This window comes from Rousettus aegyptiacus, unplaced genomic scaffold (assembly GCF_014176215.1).
Source record: "Rousettus aegyptiacus isolate mRouAeg1 unplaced genomic scaffold, mRouAeg1.p scaffold_m13_p_4, whole genome shotgun sequence".
Classification (NCBI taxonomy): Eukaryota; Metazoa; Chordata; class Mammalia; order Chiroptera; family Pteropodidae; genus Rousettus; species Rousettus aegyptiacus.
In genome coordinates this window covers 53,511,147-53,532,508 of record NW_023416307.1, presented here as the reverse complement: position 1 = coordinate 53,532,508, position 21,362 = coordinate 53,511,147, and the positions used below count along the sequence as shown (strand labels likewise).

At 39.6% G+C, this 21,362-nt stretch overlaps 1 protein-coding gene across 3 annotated transcripts in view; it reads left to right on the top strand.

Moving 5' to 3' along the window:
- The window catches only part of PARP14 (poly(ADP-ribose) polymerase family member 14), a 101,489-nt gene that overhangs the window by 1,824 nt on the left and 78,303 nt on the right, over positions 1–21,362 (top strand). The window contains exons 2-8 of one of the 3 annotated variants that reach the window (XM_036219793.1): positions 2,813–2,946; positions 3,678–3,711; positions 7,856–8,098; positions 10,557–10,793; positions 14,346–16,579; positions 18,549–18,785; positions 19,333–19,554. In XM_036219793.1, the coding sequence (XP_036075686.1) occupies positions 2,813–2,946; positions 3,678–3,711; positions 7,856–8,098; positions 10,557–10,793; positions 14,346–16,579; positions 18,549–18,785; positions 19,333–19,554 (3,341 nt within the window). The remainder of the gene's footprint in view (positions 1–2,812; positions 2,947–3,677; positions 3,712–7,855; positions 8,099–10,556; positions 10,794–14,345; positions 16,580–18,548; positions 18,786–19,332; positions 19,555–21,362) is intronic. The other 2 variants (XM_036219795.1, XM_036219794.1) reach the window with 2 other exon arrangements.

The following is a 21,362-nucleotide window of genomic DNA, read 5'->3' as shown; positions in this document are numbered from 1 at the left end:
GCCTCCAAGGCCCTGAGAGCAATTGAGGTGCTCTAGGCGTGGATCTAGAAAGGAAAGATGAAACCCAGAGAGGAGAGGGGTGCACAGATAAATGTGAAGGAAGCGATGCGGACCGGAACAGGAGACTTGCTTGGCTCAGAGTCTTTATAAAAACAAAGTTTTCTAAGGATTAATCTCTCCAAGGAATGCCGAGAAGGGAAGCTGTGCAGTATTAAGTGATTCCCTCAAGGGATGTTACTACTTTAATTCCAACTGTTAACATCAGCATGGGCCTGGCACTTAGGGACCCGTCTTTCTTCTTCAGCATCCCATTATCCTTAGGAGTAGTTCGCAAATTGGGGCCACAAACCCCCTGCATCCTGACTCATAGCAGATTAAACAGACACAGCCTCAGATTGTCACATATACTCAGCAGCCCTGAGTGTGGCTGGGTGGGAATCTGCTCGTTGAACCAGCACCCCAGGTGGCCCTGGTGTGCTGATGTTTGGGAATCCCTGTTGTTTATTGATGACCCTGAATGAACAAAAAGGCAAGCAATTATAGAAAATACAAAGAGCATAAAAATACAACCAGCACAATATGTAACGTTGTGATAATAACACGATTCTGTTCTAGCCCTCAAAGCAGAACAGTCTCCTGCCAGGCTTCTTCCTTCACGTCTCCCAGCCCATGAACCCCTTCCCCAACCCCCAGGCTGCTCCAATGGACCCTTCGTGTTACCCTCAGCAAGTACATCTCAAACTTAGTGCAGCTCAAGACCTTTTATGGTCAAAGTTCTTGCAGGAGTGGAAAGTCCCTATTCAGTTTCAGTTTCCTACAAAAACAACCACTTTCTCAGTGAGTTGTCAGAAGTTTGCTAACAATGAATGACCCGCCTTAGCAGTCCTAGGGCAGGAGTTCTCCTGCAGAAATACCCTCTCTCTCCACACCAGAAAGTGGCTTCAGCAGGTACAGGCCATAATGAAACACGATTTAGTCATATAATTCCTGTGATAAGAACAAGCCCATCAGGATTTCTCTGTAGATATTACTGTATAGCATACAGGAACTATTTAGAAGCTGTATTTTACTTTTATACAGTTTATCAAATTTCTGCAAAGTTTAGTATAAACTGACTCAGAAGATTTTAAACCCCATTCCTGATGTGTACATTTACGTCCTTTCTGGTCATAATTTGGCTCCTGTTTATTGTCTGCCTCTTTGAGGTAAGGGATCTCATCTTCTCTTTAGATAAAAGTAAATGTGGCTGGTCTGAGGTTGGTGCAGATGGGAGATGGTCCACATGGGTCAGGGTGGCTGGACATCGGAGTGGACCCTCTTTTTCCTGCCAGATTCACGGTCTTCTTGTTGGGGAGCACTTACTGACATTGCTACCTTCTGCTTTCTCGAAGCAGTGATACCTATACATATTGCACGCAGAACAGACTGGCACACTTATATACCTGGATAGGATTCTATGGAAGTCTGGAGACTAATAAAAGGAATTCATCACAGAAGTCCACGAGTCTGGACAACTTGGCTTACAAAACTTGGCTTCCTCTCTGGCTTCAGGGGTCTTATCCTGTCCTCGCTTTAGCTTAAGGCAGCCCCTTAGGAGTACATGTGAAAATATCTGCCCTGCCATAAAAGGTGAAATAAAGAGTCTGTCATTTCTTCTCATATTGTTTCCGAGGTCTGTTTCATCAAGTTGGCATCTAGATGAGACCTCACTTCCCCCACCCCTTCATAGATGGAAAAGCTATTCAAGCTCCTTTTTTTGAAGTATTGCTACCTATGTCCTTGGCCTCATCAGGCCAACATTATCAGATACACTATGGCAGAGCTGCCTGTGAACAGTACAGCACTTTCAAAGGTTCCCTTCACGCTTCCTGAGCACGCCTACTTGTCTAAACTCACACATTCTCAGTTGTTCTTGTTTCCCCTTTCCCTACTGGCTGGACTTTCTTATATTATAACGTAATTTCCATAGCTTTTGTGGTGGCTATAAAACTCATTCACAGACACTGAGTGAGGAAAGAGACTTAAGAGAAGATATTTCCTGAATATCACTCATTTCATTCATGGCAGAGTTGGAATTTGAATCCAGTTTTTTGAACACTTGTGCCCACTGTTTGTTTTTTCACTACTGCCCAACAGCCTGATATGTTAATTTTTTTAAAAAACCTCTCCCATCCCTTCTTGTCTACTCCTTTTACTAATGAATGTGAATCCCTTCTCTTCACAGATTAAAGAATTGATTGAAACAATTTCTTTAATAATTTTTTTAAACTAGGTTCCTGACCCTTCTGCTCCTGGTCACCTATGTTACCTTCCTAAAAGATGGCTTTTATTATGTTATGCCCCAGCACCCAGTCTTCACCGGCTCACCATGAGGGATGCTTTAATTCCTTCCCTTTACTGTAGAATAAATATTGCTTCTTTTCTGAGTGCCCACTGAGCATCAGGTGCTGTATAAATTCTTCTATATCATTCACTTAACACCTACATAGGATAGTCTTCATTAATTACTTATTAATATACAAGAAGACGGAGGTTTTTGAACATGCTTAAGATAAAATAAGTTTAAAGATAGAATACAAATCCAATTCTGCTTGTCAAACATTTCCTCTTTTTGCCATACAAGTTTCTTGGGAAACCGACCAAGCTATTGATTGATGATGACAAAGCCTATGGAAATCATGGAATAATTTTTGTGAATAAAGATTTCTTAACGGATGGCTATTTTATACACACACACACACACGCACACACACATTTATTTATTTATTTATTTATTTATTTATTTATTTATTTATTTATTTATTTATTTCAGTTCTGCAGAAAGTTCTGGAGAGACAGAACCACGAGTTAGTATTACCAGGAAAAGGAACATTCAAGTTAACTGTCTGGTTGCCCACGGCCCCAGATCATGTTCAGGATGCCTCTGAGGGGGAAAGTCCAAGAAAAGTAAGTAACGGAGTGAGTAAAAGGGAAGTAGGGTGTTTTCTCAAGGTGTGTGGATGGGAAGCACAATGAAGAACACCTAGTGGAGTGAGAAGTACAATCGGTCAGGAGTGAGAAACGCCACTTACAGATGTGGAGGAAGTGAGAATGGTGGTAGAGTAGGTATGGAACAGTAGGCGGCAGTTTAGTTTGAGTTAGACACTTGCAAAAGTCAGGATTTGGGAATTATAATAAGGATGTTTTGAGGTCTGTTTATCCTGGGTGCTCTTAACCTGCAACTTGCTGTACTTGTTTTATTTCTACATCGTTTTGTGGGGACGGTGATCCATATTGCATGTGCTAAATATTTCCTTGGTATAAAATGGCATGGTAATAGCATCTATCTCATTCGATTGTTGGATTGCTGCGAGAATTAGATGAGGCGTCCTCTGTAAAGCAGATGGCAAGGGATTATTCACAGGAAACACTCAATAAATGTTAAATGAGAAAAACGTGTAGGTCTTAGCCCATACCCCAGACACTTGGTGTTCATTGGAGTTTCTGTTATCGGCGAGTCACTTTTATCAACGGTTTTTGTGCCACTGCACATGAAGTTCATTCAACAGCATCGTTGCCAGAGCTTTTCATTATAGTTTCTGTTGACCCTACATCTCAAAGCTGGTCTCAGGCACATTTTCTTAATGTAAAGAATTTATTAGTAAATTATTAATGCTACTGTATTTTTTGGATTTCAGGAATCTAAGACCAAAGAAAATGCCAAAGAACCAGGTAAGATTTCAGTTGAGATGACTGGCCTTCACCAGGCAGTCTTGCTTTTATTAAAAATGGCACTTGTAGACATCATCCTTATTTTCTTGACTTCACAAGGCAGAGAATGCTCAGCTTGGAGATGCCTTGGACTGCATCATGTACATACTCTCAGAGAGCTTTGCAGAAGGCAAACACTGGGAATGCTCCTGTACTATAAAGGCTCAGATCAAAAGGATGGGAACAGCAACCTCTGTGGGGACTGGGAGACACTCTGTAATTGAGGGAGGGCAAAGACTTGCCTAGAAGACGGTGACAAACTGACCTTTAGAGCCCACCTGTGCTTAACTTGCCATCAAAAAGCAGAGGCATTATGTGTCAGTCGGTGCTGTGTGTGGCTAAGTCAGTTTCTGAGCACTGGGTGTGGAAAGTGCTGTCCTCTGGAGCCACAACAGGAAGGTGTAGGTCCTTTGGATGAAAACTTCTGTGTGCTGGGTGTGCAGCTCTTCTCATCCCATCTGCTGAGGGAAACAGCCTGAAATCTAGGAGCTTTTATGAACTCCGCTACTTAACTGGTGTCTGGGTGTTGGCTTGTAGTACCACCTGACATTTCCTAAAGAAGAGACCAATTTTCCTGGCTAAGTAATTCTCTTATAAAGGAAAGGAAATGATGAACTGTGTTGAATGGCTGAACAAGAGAGGCAAAGTGCTATATATATCCAGATCTGAGGGAAAAGGAATTCCAAAAAATGTGTAAATGTTGTCCTCTAAAGCTGAAATTGTCTTGAGAACATGTTTATATTTTTACAATTTTTGGTTTTCGAAAATAAAAATTTTTGGCACTAGGAAGAGAACTGCCTTTACTTGGTAAAACGCCTGGTAATGATATGAATATAGATAGTTTTTACCTAACATGGATGTCCTGTTAAACGGTAGAATCTAGTATGCATGGTTTTCTTAAGAAGCTCATGATTCTTATGAGATGGGATTTTTAGGGGGTCTCTTTAGAATAGTTCATATTTACCATTCTTCAGATGTTGAACTGGCTCACTCAGCTCTCAATGTTCTTGTGACTCCTTAAATTCTTATCTATTTCTTAGAAGATGCCTTAAGTGCTGTATCCTCAAGTTCAATTTTAGACCAGGAATCGGTTTTATATTTGTATCTGTACCGTTTCCTGCAACTAGAGCTTAATCAAGTCTACGTTTCTTATGTTTCATAGCTTTTACCCTAACTCTGTCTTAACTGATTTGTTAGCACTGCTTCAGATTTGCTTAAAACTCCAAGTGTATGTATTCTTAGGGACAGCCATCCAGCTCCACACCACCAATGGATTTTTCGTTGTCCTGGAAATTTTAGACCCATTTACTAAACTATTCTTACCTTCTACCTGACCCAGGCTCTAATGATAGTAACCAACTAGGAAGATGGGTAACCTGTCTTCAACAAGTTACTTAAGTTGGCCCTTTTAAGAGGTGAAGAACAGGTCCTTTATTGAATAGTTGCTCCACAATGAGTCCTGACAATGGCTCTAAGGGTAGGACTCTTGAAAGTAGTTGGAGTGGTATAGACAATTTTCAGAACTGAGCAAAATGAGGATAGAAGGGGGTTCCCTACTAGGTCTCATATCTCAGGAATAAGGAGAGCAAAGGATGCTGTACCATAGCTAAAACCCAGAGCTTCAAGTTAAAGTTTGACAGGCAGTTGACAGAGCAGTACATACCAGTATCAGGAGATGTGAGCTTTAAGCCAATGTCCAGTTCTAGGCCTAGCCAAGTTGGGCTGCGCATGAAAGGTGGAAACCAGCCAGTGGAAGAACCAGGAGAAGAGAGATGAGTAAGAGCAAGGAAATACTGGTTACTTGTGGTCAGGAAATTCTGGTTTTTCCAAGTTTTTATTTCCAGCTGGACTTTCCTCTAAAGGATAAACCTTGTGTCTGACCTTCCTGTTGGAAAATATTTTAGAACCAACATGTCTGAAGCCACCCGTATCATCTGCCTCCCTGAACAAGTGCCCTCTTCTGACTTCCTTATTTCTCCTGAAGTGCATAACCTGTTTACCCATTGCCTACTAGAAATTTCAGTCATCTTTCCTTTTTAAGCTTTCACATACATTAGTCACAGAGATTTGTCAATTTTTTTTTAAGTTTTCCTTATCCATTGCTTCCTCACTTCAGGTTCCTGTTATTACCTCAAAACTCCAGCATGGTAGGAACACCCTGCTTAGTCTTTTCTGTATCTGATGTTCTTGTCCTTAAATCTAACCAGTCCTTTGTACTGTTGCTGGATATCTGGTCATCCTTTTCACAAAAACCTTCCTAGACTCACCCTTACCACCAGCTGCAAGATAAAGTCCAGATGGTGTTCTTGATGAAACTGACTTTTCTGACCCAATTCTTAACACTTCTGCACTTAAGTGGTTTCTCTCATTCAGGTCTCCATCTCCTGAGTAGGTTAACACAATCACGACAGTGTATATATTTTTACTGCTCACAATACTCTGCCCCACTTTCTTCTATCTAAATTCTATATACCCTTCAAGATCTACTCAGCTTCCTCCTCTTCTCTAAAGCTTTTCCAAGCCAATCCAATACCTTTAACTCTCTTTTCTGAAATCCTGGCTTGACCACTGATGCTCTTTGTTCGGCAGTTAACCAAGTCTCCCCGTGATGAAGCTTCTAATTGTCATGGCATTAGAAAACTACATTCCTGGAAAGGCTCTTACCATTCACTTAGGTCGATACTATCATTTTATAATTAAGTGATGTGTCCTAGGTCACATGACTAAAGAATAGCGGAGTCAGAGGTTGAACTCATATAGCCTCACCCCTAGCCCAGTAGTCATTCTGGTTTGTCATGCCTGTCTCACTGAATGCTAGTTTATGTCATTATTGAATCTTTAAGCTATTTTTTTTTATTTGACGTGAATGTACATGCGTGAAGCTACATTCAGCATATGGCAAGAGGACTTGTCGAGGTGCTCTAACTGCTGTAACAAACAATCCCCAGATCAAAGTTCAGTGTAGTTGACATCTAAGGTGGTGGGGAGAGTCAAGACTGCTTCACGCAGTCATTCGGGAACCCAGCCTCCTTCCATCTTTTGATACTCTTATCCTGATACGTGGCCTCCAAGGTCACTGCAAGGGAGAATGGAGATCCATATGAAGGAGACATGTATTGGCCATGCTTGGAAGTGGAACTCGCCACTTCCACCCATATTTAATTAGCCACATGAACTCTACTGTAGGAATTGAATTGTAGGAAGTCTGGGAAATGTTTCACAGATAGAAAACAAAGTAGATTTGGGGAGCACATGGCATTTTGCTGTGCCATAATAAACATTTACAAATGTCAGTTCCCTTTCTCATTTTTCTTGAGTACCTCCATTAGAAAATTTGTAAGTTCCTTATCTAATGTTTTTTGTATGCACCCCTCTCCACACATCCAGTACCTTGAACACAATTGGGCCCCCAATTGAATAGTTGCTTCAAGAATGGCTAAAATTCATATTGTACCCATCATGCTTTACTACACTGGACAAGTGTAGAGTGAGACTGACCTGATGCATATGAATGACTCAGTATAATCAACACTAGAGAGGAACAGGCTGTTTGGAATGATTGCTATTCAGTGAGTTTGATGTATACCTACAGCTCTCTAGGTCATTTTACCTTCTATTTGTATCCCTTAGTCATTCAGTGCAAGTGACTTTTATTTTTTTTCTCTTCAGTGTTAGGAACTTACTGCTTTTCAGAGCATAATGTGTTAGATGATGCCCAAACATCAGTTGTTCTTGCTTTCCTGCAGTGGTCCAAGCAGTAAATCTCCAATTTGGCAAACGGTTATTGAGCCTCAAGTATATACCATGTGCCAGCAATACAAAGATGCATAAACATGTCCCTTCCTTGAGTTCAATTATTATAATATGGTGCTGTGATAGAAGTATATGTCAGCAGAAACCGTGTAACAAATTGAAAATACTATAATAATAATAAGGTACATTTTATTTTTAATTAATTTAAGCAAAAATCCTTCTGAGATCTGATTTTATTTGAGTTAGCCTAGAGATTGGGAAAGAAAGAGGGCAGTGTATTATAATAATTTACTTTGCTAAGACCATGGTAGTAAATATAACTTCTTGGCCTCTTTTGTATTCCTAAAATCACATGCATCAAAAGAACTGGATGAGAAAACCTCTCTCAATAGAAGATCAGAAAAAATGGAAAATATCCCAAATGAATGTGAAAATATTCCCTCTTTGGTTGTATTTGAAAATCTCAACACAAATGTGACAGATATCATGTTAATCTTGTTGGTGGAGAACATAAGTGGCCTGTCCAGTGATGATTTTCAAGTGGAAGTAATACGAGATTTTGATGTTGCTGTAGTTACCTTTCTAAAATATATTGGTAAGATTAAGTGATTCTTCATTTGCCAGTCTGCTATGCACCACACTTTTGGGACTTGGGACACCCAACTAATGTTTTCAGAATGTTTCTGAAAATCTGAGTCTTTCTAATAGCTAATAAGAGAGACTTCAAGTTAACATAGGTCCTTTTTTATTTGAAAGAGAAGCAAATTTGTTTTGAATCCAAAGTCTGGTATATTTAATAGATCAAACGTTATTGTATGAGTGTGTGCGTGTGTGTGTGTGTGTGTGTGAGAGAGAGAGAGACAGAGAGACAGAGAGACAGAGAGACAGAGACAGAGACAGAGACAGAGACAGTGATGATATTTTTACTCAGTTCAAAGAGACTGAGAGACAGAGACAAAGAGACAGAGACAGAGACAACACACCCAAATAGAAATCTAAAGTCTAAGGTTATTAAAGTGATTTCGAGCAGAAGAATCAGTGTTTTCACCTCATTGGGAGAAGTAAATATTGATGTTACCATATTGAACTTGAAGTTAATAATAATAATAGCAAGCACTCATATAGTGTTACTGCAAATGAAGTACTATGCTAAGCTCTTTCTATGTATTAATTAATTTCTTCCTTTCAGCAATCCTTTGCAATTATTATTATTATTCCTCATTTTACACTTGAGACAGAGGTGCAGATAAATGGAAGAACTGGATTTGAACCCAGGCAGCACACCTCTATGCACCCTGTTTTCTTATCCCCTTTACCATGTATTTCCTTAATACTTTCATGGTCATCCACATATGCAAGGAGCATGTGATGCAGAAAATGAGTGCTCTTTGAGGTCTATGTGAGGAGTCTGTGAATGATCCCTGAGATGGAAGACAAAGAAAATTTTCAGTTCGAGAAAGACAAGGAAAATTTTCAGTTCGAGGCCCTCTCTTTACCATTGCCATGGAGGTGGAATGGTTAATTAAGAATGCAGGTCATGAAGTCAAAATTCTAGATTTGCCATTAAACTAATTATCTGAGGTTGGTCAATTTACTACCTTCTGTGTGCCTTACTTTTCTCACCTATAAAATGGAAATAGTAATGCCTATCTGATACAGTTTCTGTGAAGATTAAATGAAATAATGTTTCATTATTTCATGGTACCTGAGACACGGTAAGGACTCAATTAAGGAAGATATTCTTATTTCAAATTTATGATTACTTTTTATAAAGGTAAAACTAAATGGACTTGCTTTTGTTCATTGATCAAAAACTTGGACACCTGCTGTATGCACTTGTCTAGTTCAGTAGGTACAGAGATAAATAATTCTTGGTTCTTGCCTTTGAGAAATTCGTATGGGGAAGGGAGGAAACCCATGTGTAAATGAATAATGAAGATGCAAGAGGAGAAGCTGCCTTCTTCAGCTGTGAACAGCAGACCATAGAGAATGGGAAGGAAGGGAACCCAAACAAAGTGGCTTGGTTTTGTCCTGCCTACTCCGTCTATGAAGTATATGCTTCAGTAGTACCAGTCTATCAGGTCCCAAATACACTAAGTTGTGTCATGCCATTGCTGTTCTCTCTGAAATATTTTCTTCCCTTATCTATCTGGTTAAACTCTTTTTCATCCTTCAACACTCAGGTCTGTGACTACCTACCATGGGTATCCTTGTTTAAGTGCCAATAGGCCACTCGTTTGCTTTTAAGACACCCTCCTTCCTGAATTTGTTATATTCATCACTCTATCCTCAGCTCCTAGCACAGTGCCTGGTATATTGTGGGCCCACAATCAATATTTATTTATTTGAAAGAAATAATTGAGCTGAGTCTTAAAGAAGGAAAGTATAGGATAAAAATTGGAGAAGGGTATTCAGGCACAGGAAATGATATACACACACACACACACACACACACACACACACACACACACGAAAGCAAAAGAGAAATGAGATATATATATATATATATATATATATATATATATATATATGCACACACACACACACACGAAAGCAAAAGAGAGTGGGTTTTCAAAACATGATTAGTTTTTTGGTTTTTTTTTTTTTTTGGTATTATGGAAAATAAAATGAATGGCAAAGAATAACCAGAGGTGATATTTAGAAATTAGTTTGGAGTCAAATAGCCAAGGGCATTGTAAGCCTAGCAAAGAGTATGGACTCATGCCTGCAGGTAATGGAGAGCCATTGAAAGAATTGAGGAAGCAGTGAAATGAGGATGTTTGTGTTATAGAGAAAGTACTCAGGTGGCAATGTCAAGGAGGGTTGGAGAGGGTTGTGAGCAAAGGAAGGACACAGCTCAGTGGCGTAATCCAGGTGAGATATCCATGTATGCATCGTTGTTCAGAGACGGGAAGTTTTTAGCATGTCAGTTCTCATTTAGGGATTAAAATCTCGCATCTAGCTCCATCCTTTATCTCAATATTCAGACAGTTTCTCCTGTATAATGTAAAAATATAAACATAATTCTCTGATTGATTGATTTTGGTTTGTAGATCCCGTGAAATTTGTTGATGTTTGTGCCACGCACCATTCAGTGGAACACCTTCAGCTTTCTCCAAGACTTCTGGAGGAGACAAAAACAATCAGGGTCGAAAACCTGCCGCCTGGTGTCGATGACTATAATCTGAAATGTTTTTTTGAAAATCCTCAACATGGAGGGGGAAAAGTTATCAGAGTTGAATGTTTTCCTGAAGAGCGTTCAGCTCTGATTGAATTTTTTGACAGAAAAGGTAATGTCTATTAGCTTGATTTTGTAAACCTGGCATAATCTAAACCACTTTAGCAGATCTTAACAATTATCGATTGAATTCCAGTGTATTTTCTTTTTCATTCGTATATTTCATTGGTAATCCAATTAGTAACCGAGTTCCTCTGGAATACGATGCTAAATGAGTCTAGTGATTCACATTTTAGAAAAGTAATGTTAAATTTTTGAATGATATAAGGAGATTCTCTCATGAGTCTCTACCTATGATGAACTGACAAGTATATAATTCTCAGAATCTTGGAAATACTGTATTAAAAAAAAAAAGAGATGATCTGCGTTTTAGCTGTACACTTGGTATAGAAATTCCCTAATTAATTTCGATAAGCTTAGATAAAGAAAATCTCAGAAACATGTGCAGTTCCTATAACACTTTCACCTGTCAATGTCATTCAGAAATTAATAAGGGTGATTTCACATTATCAGTGGATGCCTGCAGGGTTGTTCTTTGCCGTGACCCTGTGAAAACCACGTCCAGCTGAACCTTAGCAGAACACTTCTGAGGGTTTTAGAGACATAGATTTCCAGCTGTCTGAGGCTCGTGCAAAGTCAGCTTGGAGAATTCATTGATGTTCAGAGGTCAAGGCTGACAAGTAGGAATTGGAGGGCCAGACTTCTTAGGGAAAGAAAGAAAACGGTGCTTGGGATTAACTAGGGGATTCCCCGTGAACAGAAGGACACTTTCAAAGGTTCCATTTCACCTGACCTCTTTGCGCCATCTGATTGTGTTGACCAGACCTCTTCCTGTAGCCTCACTCATTTCCATGTTCTCCACAGTTTGAGATACACTGATTTTCCCTTTCTTTCTGTCTGGTTTTTCCTTCTTACAATTGTGACTTACATAGCTCTGCAGGGTGCTACAAAGTATACTCACAGACACTGCTTTATGGGCATTGCTATTATTGCAATCCCTATTTTACGAATGAAGAAACTAAGGTACAGAAAGGTCCAATAACTTGACCAAGGTTACACAGCTAATAAATGACAGAACCAAGATCTGAACTTGGGTGGTCTGGCCCATAATCTATGCTGTTAATTTCTCTACTTTTCCCCAATCTCCTGTTCACCTACGACATTAATTTTTCTTGTAGGATATTTCAACTACTTACAGTGGGTTACCAATACTAAGGCAAACTGTAGATAAAGCTGGATAAGAAGAGAATTTATTTAGCAATATTGTATTTTATGTAGATTATTTGAGAGGAATGTTAGGCACTTCACTCTGAAATTACTTGGTTCAGTTTAACAAAATCTTAGAAAGGGAACTCTTATTAAATACCCATTGCAGGTGAATTGTGTTTTTTCTTATGTTTTGGTTTGGTTTGGTTCTTGCGGTGTTTTCTGCCACAGTATCTCACTGAATTCCCATGCTAACCTGCGTGGTTGGATATAGTTACTCTTTGTTTACAGAGAGGAAGCAGAATTGAAGGCACATTAGGGTGACATCTATGATGGTTCTTAGGTCAGATAGGCCCAAATTCAAATTCTGCTTTGGTGCTTACTAGCTTTGTAATCTAGCAAGTTCCTTTAACTGACAAAAGCCTCTGTTCTCTCCTCTGTAAAACAGAGTTCATGTTACTACTTACCTCAGAAAATGTTGTGAGAATTAAATGAGATTATACCTGCAAAGCGCTTGGCACGTGGTGGGTGCGTAGTACATGGTGGTGGTCACTGGTGCTGCCCAGGCTCAGAACCTAGGGGGCCATTTTGGGAAGTGAAACTGTGTCTGGACCTCCGAAGGCCGTGTTTCATTATGTCTGGCTCAAGGCCTAGGAGCCAATCATGCACAGGTGAAGTTATTTTTAACATCTTTCCAAAGGACGCTATTTTAATCCAAGTTGTTATTGGAGTTCATTCTAATTTCTTTCCTTCTTAGACCTTTTGTACCTGTCTAATAACTAACACAAAATGAGGAGGGGCTTCAAGGAGAGGAGTACCCACCTCTCACAACACATACACACGGACATGTATATATCCCACCCTAGGGTCTGTCCCAGTAAAAGTGGCAGGAGGTGCATTATAGCAGGGATGGGAGAGGTGCAGCATCTATTGAATCAGAGTCTCTGGGCGGGGCTCTCTGATGACTATGAGATGACCTTGGGTTTAGAATCCCTGGTAAAGAGTCAAGAGCATTCAGACAATGGCTTGATTCTTAGCTAAAATACTTACAGCCTACACAACACTGTTCAAGTTATCTAACTTTTCCTAGTCTAAGTCTTATCGTTTGTAAATAGTGGTGATAATAGTATGTCTATCTCAAAGGGTTGTTGTGAGGATTAAATTAATTTGATATATGTAAAGCACTTAGAATAGTGTCTGACACATGGTTAGCTATGATAATCATTATCGTACTCCTCTCCCGAGAAGTATTAATAGAATCTAAGTCATCTATGAAACCAAAGTTGTCAGGTGTACAAGAAGCAGCAGATAGCATGATTGTTAGACGTGCTTTGCTTTGAGCACCAAAATATTCTTTACACTGGGGCAAACATTATCCCCATGCTTGTGAACTAAGTCCTAATTATCTTAACCTGGTGGTGATATATTAGTATTGTCAGAAAAACAAAATAAAACAGAATTTTAACATAGAATGATCTTGGCTAGAAAGTATTTATTCCATTAAACAAGGGATACCTATGCAGCATTAATACATATCAATTTATAGTTGAGCACATTGAGAGTAGAGCTGCTTTTTCTCCCTCTTTTCATAAAATTAACTTTATTGGGATGACATTGGTTAATAAAGTTATATATGTTTCAAGTCTATAATGTATCATCTGTATATTGCATTATGTGTTCACCACCCAAAGTCAAATCTCTTTCTATCACCATATATTTGACCCCTTTAGCCTTTTCTACCTTCCTCCTCCTCCATTTTCCTCTGGTAACTGCTATACAGTTGTTTGTGTCTCTGAGTTTTTGTTTGTCTTGTCCATTTGTTGCTTTCAGTTTTATATCCCACATATGAGTGAAATCAGGTTCAGTTTTATATCCCACATATGACTGAAATCGTATGGTTCTCGACTTTTTCTGTCTGACTTATTGTACTTTAGCATGATGTTCTCAAGATCCATTGATGTCGTTGCCAGTGGCAGTGTTTCATCTTTTCTTATGGCTGAGTAATATTCCATTGTATATATGCACCACATTTTCTTTATCCAATCATCTATCGAAGGGCACGTCCCTTGTTTTCATGTCTTGGCCTCCATGAATAACGCTATAATGAACATTGGGATGCATATATCTTTTCAGAAAATGTTTTCAAATTTGGAGGTAGATACCCAAACTAGTCTTAGTTTTTTGAGGAACTATCATGCTGTTTTCTGTAGTGGCTGCACCAGTTTGCACTCTTGCCTGCAATATGTGAAGGTTAGAGCTGCTTTTTAATAACATGTTACAACATCAAAATTCTATAAATATTAGGATCGTTTTCTCTCCAGAATAAGAAAGGTTTGTTTTTTTTTTCTTTTGAAACATATTACACTGGGATACTTCATTTTATTTCTTTCCTTTTAAGTGTTAAGTGCCATCATGACCAAGAAACATTACCTCTGCAATATGCCACTCTCTGTGTTCCCACACTATACCTCTCTGGGCACAGCCTTATATGGAAAAGAAAAGCCTCCAGTCAAGCTTCCAGCACCATTTAGAGAATCTCTGGATCTTCCTTTAAGGAAATTCTTGCATAAAAAGAATCACCTGATCGAAGAGATAAATGAAGAAATGAGACATTATCACTGCGAATTAACGTGGTCCCAACTCAATGGTGAAGTTACCGTCAGACCTGCGGTCACTTTAGTCAATCAAGGAAGACTAAGAATCATGAACTGGAAGAAAGATGCGTTGACAGCATTCTCTGGCATCAGGTCTAGATATAAAGTTACACCATTTACAGTGGATCCAATACTGTGGGACACCATAAAAAATGATTTAGGACATGATGAGATTTTGATTGAGTTTGATACACTTATGGGGATTGTAACCTTAGTGGGAAAATCAGAGGAAGTACAAAACATTGAGCCAAAAATCAAAGAATTAATAAAAAACACCACTGAAAAAATTAAAAGAGAAGAGCAAAGTGTGAAGGAGAAAGTGGGTGTTTCCACAGAAAGGTATTCTCTTTTATGCCACAGCGGTATGCAGGAGCGTTTCCACAAGGAGTGCCCAGAGGTGGAGATTTCTTATGATGAAGCCACTCAACACATGTGCCTCAAAGGACTCAGTGCAGATGTGTATAAATTAAAGTGTAACATCCAGGAGAAGACTTACACCATGGACCAGAAAAACATTGAGCTTCCTCCTGAGGTTTTCCAGTTTTTGCAACAGGTCGACTGTGCAGAATTCTCTAAGTCTCTTTTTATAGCACAGAAAATTCTTGCAGTTTATGTCCTAAAGAGTACAGCTGTTCTCTTAACCGGCTGTTCTCCTGAAGTCCTATTAAAAGCCGAAAAGCAAATGGTCAGTGCCTTAAATTTTAAGCGCATAAACATTGAGGACAGGGAATTTCTTAGCAGCAGGAAATGGAAAGGGATCACTCACAATCTGCATAGGAAATATAATTCTTCCTCAACGACTGTAATAGTCAATGAGTTTATCTCAGAAACCACAGCTGAGGTCCTCATCGCAGGTTGTACGAGAGAAGTAAATGACATCTACAGCTTGCTTTTTGACTTTGTGGAAAAAAACATGAGAATTGAGAGATTGATGGAAGTAAAGCCTCCCTTAGTTATTGATTATTTAAAGGCAGGGAAACTATTCTTGCACAGGATGAAGAAGATAAATGTTAATGTAAATTTCAATCCCGAGGATGAACAAAAAGGCATTTTACTAATTGGCTCAAAGACCGACGTGCTGGAGGGAATGAATATCGTCAGGCAAGCCCGGGATTCAGTTTGTATTAAAAGCATCAATATTGTTGAGCCTGGAGCCAGCCAGATCTTCCAGGATAAAGCAGAGTACTATAAAAGTCAGGTCAAACGGGGTTTTGGTTGTTTTATACAGCTACAGAAGAATGAAGAAAAGGAGGAGGGAGGCGGCACTGGTGGGCAGAAGAGCTCCGCTCAGGTGGACTTGGCCTCTGGAGTCTCACTGATTGCACAGCCGGGTGACTTGACACGGTTTCCTGTCGAAGTGGTGGTGAATTCAGCAAACGAAGATCTCCGCCTGAGTGGTGATCTTGCCGCAGCTCTTTCGAAGGCAGCCGGCCCTGAGCTCCAGGCTGACTGTGACAAGATAGTGAAGGAAAGTGGCAAGATCCTTCCTGGCCAAGCCACCATCTCAAAAGCAGGAAGGCTCCCATTTCGCCATGCGGTAGTGCCCAAGTGGAAGATGGATGTTGCCCTGTCATGTATGCTCCTGTTAAAGAATGCCATGGAACAAACTCTCCTTTTGGCTGAAAAACTCCAATACCAATCCATAGCCATCCCCGCCATTAGCTCCGGGACCTTTGGCTTTCCCTTACTCCAGTGTGTGGAGGCCATCGTTGTGGCCATCAAAGAAAACTTCCAACGTAAGAGCAATGGACGCAGCTTGAAAAAGGTTTACCTTGTGGATGCAGCTGAGAAGACTGTTGAAGCCTTTGCTGAAACTGTGAAATCTGTATTTAAAGACACCCTGCCTGGTACTGCTTCTTCGCCCAGTTTATCAGCAGCAGTTCAGCCTGACTTGAGACACCTTGAAAACAGACGAGCACTCCTGTGCCCAGGAGGCCTGAAGATCCTGTTGTTGAAAGCGGATGTGCAGAATGCTACGGTGAGTGTCCCTATTATAGAGCACCCAAGGTGCTGGGACTCCAGTTAGTCTGTTGCCAAAGTAAGTTTAAGGTCAGGAGGAGAATCAGAGGAAAGAATCCCAGGCCCTCTATCCTGCCTGGAAACAGGTTCCTGTAGAAAATTGGGCTACTTCACCACAGCATATAGAGATAGAGATTGGCCAGTTACGTGTGGGAACTGGAAGTGTATTCAGGTCACTAGTTTTCCAGTAAATGTCAAAATTCACAATAATACCTTTACAAGGACCTCTATACTTTTTTTGTGGCTTCACACTTGTCATATTTTGATGAATCGAAGGTTAATTGCCTGTCGAATTCTGATAGCAGATACATAAAAATTAGAGCATAGGATGGGGACAGAGAACAGGAATCTTATCAGTGGAACTGAACCAGGATGAGAAAGGGGGCCCAAGACCGAGGGACCATCAGCCCCCAACACCAGTAAGAAAATGTGGGAAGGAAATTAGAGAGAGAATGGTCCTGGAGGGGTGTGGGTAATATGTGGGGAAAATTCTTGTAGCTCTGCTGGGGGCGAGGGGGCTGCGTGTGACATGTTTTTAAAATACGTATTTAACGACCTTTAACACAAGCTCTAACTAATGGGAATAGCAGCCCCGGAAGCCGCTGCTGTGCCGGCTGTTACTTCTTTAACAGGCCTGGGGATTGTGGACAGGCCTGGGGAGGGGAATCCTAGGGAAGGCTGTTTGCATACTTTCTTTGGAAAAATGTTTATTCAGATCCTTTGGCCACTTTATATCAGGTTACCTTTTTATTAGTGAATTTTAAGAGCTCTTTATATATTCTGGATACTGGTCCCTTACCAGATATATGATATACAAATATTTTCTCCCATTATGTGGGTCTTCTCTTTACATAATAAACTTAATAATATTTACAAGAATAATAGCAAGCATTGATTATTTAGATGTGCCAGGCACTATGCTAAGTGCTGGGCATGCATTCGCTCATTCCATGCTGTGAGGTAGATCCGAGGTTCATTATTATTCTCATTTCACAGCTGTAGAAATGATACTTACAGGGATTAAGTAATTTGCCCACACCCAACAGCCAACAAACAGTAGAGCAAGGATTGGAATTTATTCAGGGTCCTAACCATTGCACCATTTCAAAACATTAAAATAATTTTATTTCTCATTTTAAAAAGCAAACAAACACACAGGAAATTTTGACTGAGGGTTGGCAATGGGAATGAGTTCCATTTCTCGTCCAGCTTGAGCACTGAATAGTAAAACATTGCCTTCATTCCTTTTGCTCATGATGCTCGAGTATCCGCTGTGCCTTTGCTCCTTGGTGGCCCATGCAAGGCAACTTTGAAAGTCATTTGGTCACATTCCATCTCCTGTCTTCAACTTGCGTTATAATGTAGCCAGTTAATCTGCTCACATTAACTATCCTGCTGAAAAGCTTCCGTAACTCCTCACTATCTGTTGGGAAGTCCAATTGGCCTGGCACTCGAGGACCTCTGCAGAGTCTATCCCCAACATTTCCAGCCTCGCTTAGGCAATTTTGCTGCAGAAATTCTCTGTCGGGTCAAACTAATTTGCTCGTGGCTCACAACCTACCATACATATGTTCATAGTGTTCCCCTTCATCGATGACTTCTTCTTCTCTCTCTTCCCGCTGCAACTATTCCCATGTTTCAGACCCCACGTGACTCGAGGTGTCTTCACTAGTTGCTGAAGGCACTTCCTCTGGAGTCCTTTGGTGATCCTATACCATTTATACTTTATGCTTTGACAGTTCTCTTTTGTCCTGGTGTTTTATTTAAATAAGTATCCAATAACACTTTTTCTTGGGTGGAATTTGAGTCCTGAAAAAGTAAACATCTTAGTAGTACCTCATTGTGCCATGCCCAGGGGCTCAAATACAGTAATCCTTGATTAATATTTCTGTTAGAATTTGAAAGAAATTGTTGGTTTTGTCTTTAAGACTGATGTTGTCGTCAACTCCGTTCCCTCGAATCTTATGCTTGACAGAGGGCCCCTTTCTAGGGCTCTCCTGGAAAAAGCTGGGCCAAAGCTCCAGGAGGAACTGAACACAATTGGGCAAAAGATGTCTATCAACGTGGGCACAGTTCTCCAAACCAGTGGTTGCAATCTGCATTGCCAGCGTGTGCTTCATGTGGTGGCTCCAGACTGGGAAAATGGCAGCACATCTTCACACAAGGTGGGGCCTGGTTTTCAATTCTCCAGAAAATTTGGTACCCCTTTAAATTCCTTTCATGATAACGTAGATTGGACTCTGTTTCTATTCCGTAATAATGTCGCATTCTGACAGGTGCCATCTTATGGCCCTTTCTTTCAGCTGTAACAGACTTCTCCTGAAGACTAGTTAATAATATAAATTGATTATAGTACTCAATCTTGATTGGGGATCAGGGAAGAGTTATTGACGATAACACATCTTTAGTGAGGAAGGCAGAGCCAGGTCATGAAGAATGGAAGAGCACGAAGAATTGAAACAGTACTTGCTTTGCTTTTTTCTTCATTGCTGAGTGAGTTTGAACCTTTTTGGAGGGTTTCTCACATTCTGTTTTCCTTTTCGTTATCTACTCCTATGTTTTTCTTTCTCCTTCTGACTTCCCTTAACCTGCCTTTTGTTGAAAGCAAAATGGTGCAGACAGAGATTATAGTCAAAGCTGCTGAATTCTTATTTTTTGTCCTAAATTCCATTTCTAGGCAAAATGTGTAAGGATCTGTTTTGTGCTTTTCAGATCATGGAAGACATAATCAGAAAATGTTTGACAATCACTGAGAGCTTGTCCTTAAAATCGATTGCATTTCCAGCCATAGGAACAGGAAACTTGGGTTTTCCTAAAACTGTTTTTGCTGAATTAATTATTTCAGAAGTTTTCAAATTTAGTAGCAAGAACCAACTGACAACTTTACAAGAGGTTTGCTTTCTGCTGCACCCAAATGATCACGGGAACATTCAGGTACAGCCTCATTTATTTCTGGTTGTTGTGGCAACTGAGCCTTAATGGTCTCCAATGTCGTCTTGGTCGAATAGGTTGGGTCATGTATTTCTCGTACAGGAAAGCAAAACAGTAGTGTAGATGACTTGCAGCATGGTAAAGTTCAAGCAAATACATGGTTATAGAAAAAAATTTAACTTCTTATTAAGGAAAATTTCAAACTATACAAAAGTAGACAGAATAGTATAATAAACATCCTCGTAACCATTACTCACCTTCACTGCTGTCATCCTATGGCCAATATGTTTCATCTCTGTCTCCATTTATTTGCCTTCCTCTTATATTATTTTGAAGTAAATTCCAAATATACGTTTTATCCATAAGCAATTTGGTATTTATTTTAGACATTGGAGCTATTTCTAAAAAGTAACATACTCACAATACTATTTCACACATGAAAGAAATTGACATTCATTCCTTTATTTCATTATCAAGTCAATGTTCAAATTTCCAATTCTCATAAATGTGTTATTTTGTTTTTACAGCTTGTTTTTTTTGAATCAGAATCTACAGAAGGCCCATATATTGCAAATAGAGTTGACATATCCCTAAACCCTCTTTTAATCTATAGCATTCCCTTCCATATGATAGAAATTTTAATACATAATATAAAAGCGTAGTATGGTCCTGTAAATAGGAGATTATCAGGATTGGATACAACTGATGGACGTGGTTAGAATGAACTCAGCCCATCCTCATTAGAATAGGAGAGTTGGGACCAGAAGTACCAGAATCATCTTCAGTCACAGAGAGTGTGTTAACCATCTCACATTTGCTGAACATCAGCTGTTGGCGAGCCACTGAACTCAGCATTGTGGGACAACAAGAGACATTTAATAAGAGGTCATTATCCCTGACCTCCAAGTCATTAGAGTCCAGTAGAGTAAATGACATTAAATGTTTTAAAAGTTTCATAATAGTGCAAGAGTGAAACGGATTAAAGCCAGCTACCCAGGAGATGTCTGTGGATCACTGGACCATTTGAATTTTTAGGTCATACTTAATTTTTCTGGATCTAGATAATACCTTTAAGTTCTTTGCAAGCAACAAATCTAACCTAAGTTCTAATCAGACAGCCAAACCACCCAAGCAGAATATGTGGTCCACCTACTTGGTCTGCACCACTATAGTAATTTCTAGTCAAGAAGTGCTTTTTTAACAACCTCGCTATGACTCACATTATACAAGGTGATATGGATCATGGGATGGCCATGTAGTGCATACTTTCCCTCCTAGAAATCATTATTACTTTGGGAGCTAAGATTTAAACACATAAAAGGAACTAAATTAAAGTCATAAAGTGCTGAGAGTTTTTCAATAGATGAATAGGGGCGTAAGTCCTATGACACGAACCTGAATCTTTAAATCTCACTATTTCTGTGCAACCCCAGACCCTATTTTCTTTCCTAAAGACTCACAGTCCTCTGTAGGTATTCTGTGAAAGGATTCGTATATACAGACACTTTTCTTGCCATAGGAAATAGTATCAATTCTCCATACATGACTGTGACACTTTCTCTCTTAAGACTTTTAAAGACAGTTAAACTTTGGATATATTTGTACAAAAATCAATGAAACTTGTTGAGATGTTTATAGGTGTAGCAGAGGTTGTTAAAAAAAAAAAAAAAAGCTCGGGGTCGAAACACGACATCTAGATTTGCTTTATTTGGGCTGTTTTTAAAAAATTCAATCAGTTGCTAACATTTTAAAATCAAACATTTCACATAAAACTCCAGATGACCACCGTGACCTAAAAATGTAAATGCTCT